This window comes from Engraulis encrasicolus, chromosome 19 (genome assembly GCF_034702125.1).
Source record: "Engraulis encrasicolus isolate BLACKSEA-1 chromosome 19, IST_EnEncr_1.0, whole genome shotgun sequence".
NCBI lineage: Eukaryota > Metazoa > Chordata > Actinopteri > Clupeiformes > Engraulidae > Engraulis > Engraulis encrasicolus.
The window spans coordinates 17,090,006-17,092,505 of record NC_085875.1 but is presented as its reverse complement, the minus strand read 5'-3'; the positions used below and the strand labels follow the sequence as shown (position 1 = coordinate 17,092,505).

At 41.9% G+C, this 2,500-nt stretch overlaps 1 protein-coding gene across 1 annotated transcript in view; it reads right to left on the bottom strand.

Moving 5' to 3' along the window:
* The window catches only part of ezra (ezrin a), a 26,814-nt gene that overhangs the window by 14,663 nt on the left and 9,651 nt on the right, over positions 1-2,500 (bottom strand). The window contains exons 5-7 of the mRNA XM_063183717.1: positions 1,894-2,045; positions 728-811; positions 1-41 (exon numbers count right to left, since the gene is read on the bottom strand). The exon at positions 1-41 is cut by the window's left edge and continues 106 nt beyond it. Coding sequence (XP_063039787.1) covers positions 1-41; positions 728-811; positions 1,894-2,045 — 277 coding nt within the window. The remainder of the gene's footprint in view (positions 42-727; positions 812-1,893; positions 2,046-2,500) is intronic.

The window sequence follows — 2,500 nt, the reverse complement described above, 5'->3', positions numbered from 1 at the left end:
AATCCTGCGCGATCTTCAGATACTCAATCATGGCATCCTCTCTGGAAAATATACAGACAGAGAGAGAGGCAGAGAGAGAGAGAGAGAGAGAGAGAGAGAGAGAGAGAGAGAGAGAGAGAGAGAGAGAAGGGGGGGAGGAGAGAGAGAGAGATGGATTAATGAATGAATGAATGAATGAATGAATGAATGAACAAGTGAATGAATGAATGAATGAATGAATTAATGAATGAATGAATGAATGAATGGCAGTGTAATCATGACAGTTTATACAGGTAAATAATTGATATGTCACACATGCCCAATCAGCTTGAACTCTGGAAAACTGTATGTGTGTGTGTGTGTGTGTGTGTGTGTGTGTGTGTGTGTGTGTGTGTGTGTGTGTGTGTGTGTGTGTGTGTGTGTGTGTGTGTGTGTGTATGTGTGTGTATGAACTTACAAGCGTGTGTATGTGTGTGTGCACATACAACCATGATTGTGCACATACACGTACAAACAATTGTGTGCACACACGAGCATGTGAGTGTGTGTGTGTGTGTGTGTGTGTGTGTGTGTGTGTGTGTGTGTGAGAGAGAGAGAGAGAGAGAGAGAGAGAGAGAGAGAAAGAGAGAGAGAGAGAGAGAGAGGGGGCATAGAGAGAGAGAGAGAGAGAGAGAGAGAGAGAGAGAGAGAGGGAGAGAGAGAGAGAGAGTCTGTGAGTCCGTGTACGGCCCTTAAGTGTATAGCGTACCTCATCATCCCTCGGTGCTCCGTGTGCCAGATCTGGATCCTCTCCTCCCACTGGTCCTTGGTGAGCTTGTGCTGGTCCAGAACTCTGGTAAACACACACTATCTGTTACTAATGGCTCTGCTACTGCTGTGAGTGTGTGTGTGGTGAGAGAAAATGAATGAATGAATGAATGAATGAATGAATGAATGAATGAATGAATGAAAATAAAGACATACATACACAGAGGTGACCAGAGTAAAAGTAGAAGTAAATGTATGGAGTAAATACAACACTAGCACATGATATTACACAGCTGTTACACCGGCTATTCTATTGTACTGTATTAGTTCAAACCTAAGGATGTTTAGTTCAAATTTAAGGACGTTTCGTAGGTCTTTGTGGTAGACGGAACGTCCTTGACGAAACGTCCCATGCCTTATACGAATGGTCCCACGTTTTATATGAATGGTCCCCTCGGAACAATTCATTAGACGAAATCATTAGACCTGTCCCAATTGTACATAATGAGGTGGCTTGATGTTGCTGTTGCTGAAAAAACCTTGAAACCTACAAAGAAAACCCCTAAATTTGATCCAACGAGCGCAGACTCAGGTACATCACTCCATAATAACTGTAGAGAAGTTACTCAGTCACTCTGTTGGAAGGAACCTATGGCCTATTTAGATGTTTACTTCTAGTCTTACTTTGGCAACCTCTGTACATGTACATACATACATACATGCATACATGCATACATACATACATACATACATACATACATACATACATACATACATACATACATACATACATACATACATACATTACATACATACATAAATACATACATGTACATACATTACACACAGTCAATCCGGAAAGTATTCCCAGCGCTTCACTTTTTTCACATTTTATTATCTTACAGCCTTATCTTATCTTATAGACAACTTGTTTTTCACATGGTCATAATGGAATAATTTGTGTAAGATTTTGAAAACAGAGATTCATTTGTAGCATTTGGAATAAGGCTGTAAGATAATAAAATGTGAAAAAAGTGAAGCGCTGTGAATACTTTCCGGATTGACTGTACATGCCTACATAAATAAGTTATGAGATTTCAGCCTGTATATAGTGACACTATACACCAAACCCCTCATAATACAGACAAGCCAGACCCCAAAACAGACCTCTGTGGCAGCAGGCGTTCTGAGGAGAGGTAGCCGGCCTTGTGGAGCTCCTTGTTGAAGTCTCCAAACTTGGCCTGCACAGCGTAGGAGGCCAGCAGCACGGCCGACTCCGGCGGGCAGAAGACATCGTCACTCAGGATGCCGTCCTTCACCTGGTGTGGAAAGACGAAGGTAGAAGCAGAGATTGTTTAAGTATATAGAGATATGCCAGTGTAATAGGTTGCTATGGGCAGCTAACATGACCAGGTTCCGGTCTGCCTAAAGGGGCGTGTCATAATACTCCTAGCATTGAATAGAACAGTCCTTAGGTCTGCCTAAAGGGGAATCCCCCCCCCCCCCCCCCCTTGCAATAATAGAACCCGGAAACAATGGGCCAATGGAACCTCTCTCTCTCTACTCTCTCTGGTAGAAGGGGATACGAAATAGTGTGTGTTAATATTGTTGGTGGGTGGGTGGTGGGTAGTCGGTTACCAAACCATAGATTTTTATTTTTTTTAGAAAAGCACTGCCTTTTAAAAATAAGCAGCATAAGCAAAATAACCAAGCATAGTCAAAGTCAGTACTAAATTATTTCTGGAAAATGAAAATATATGCATACTCTATACTG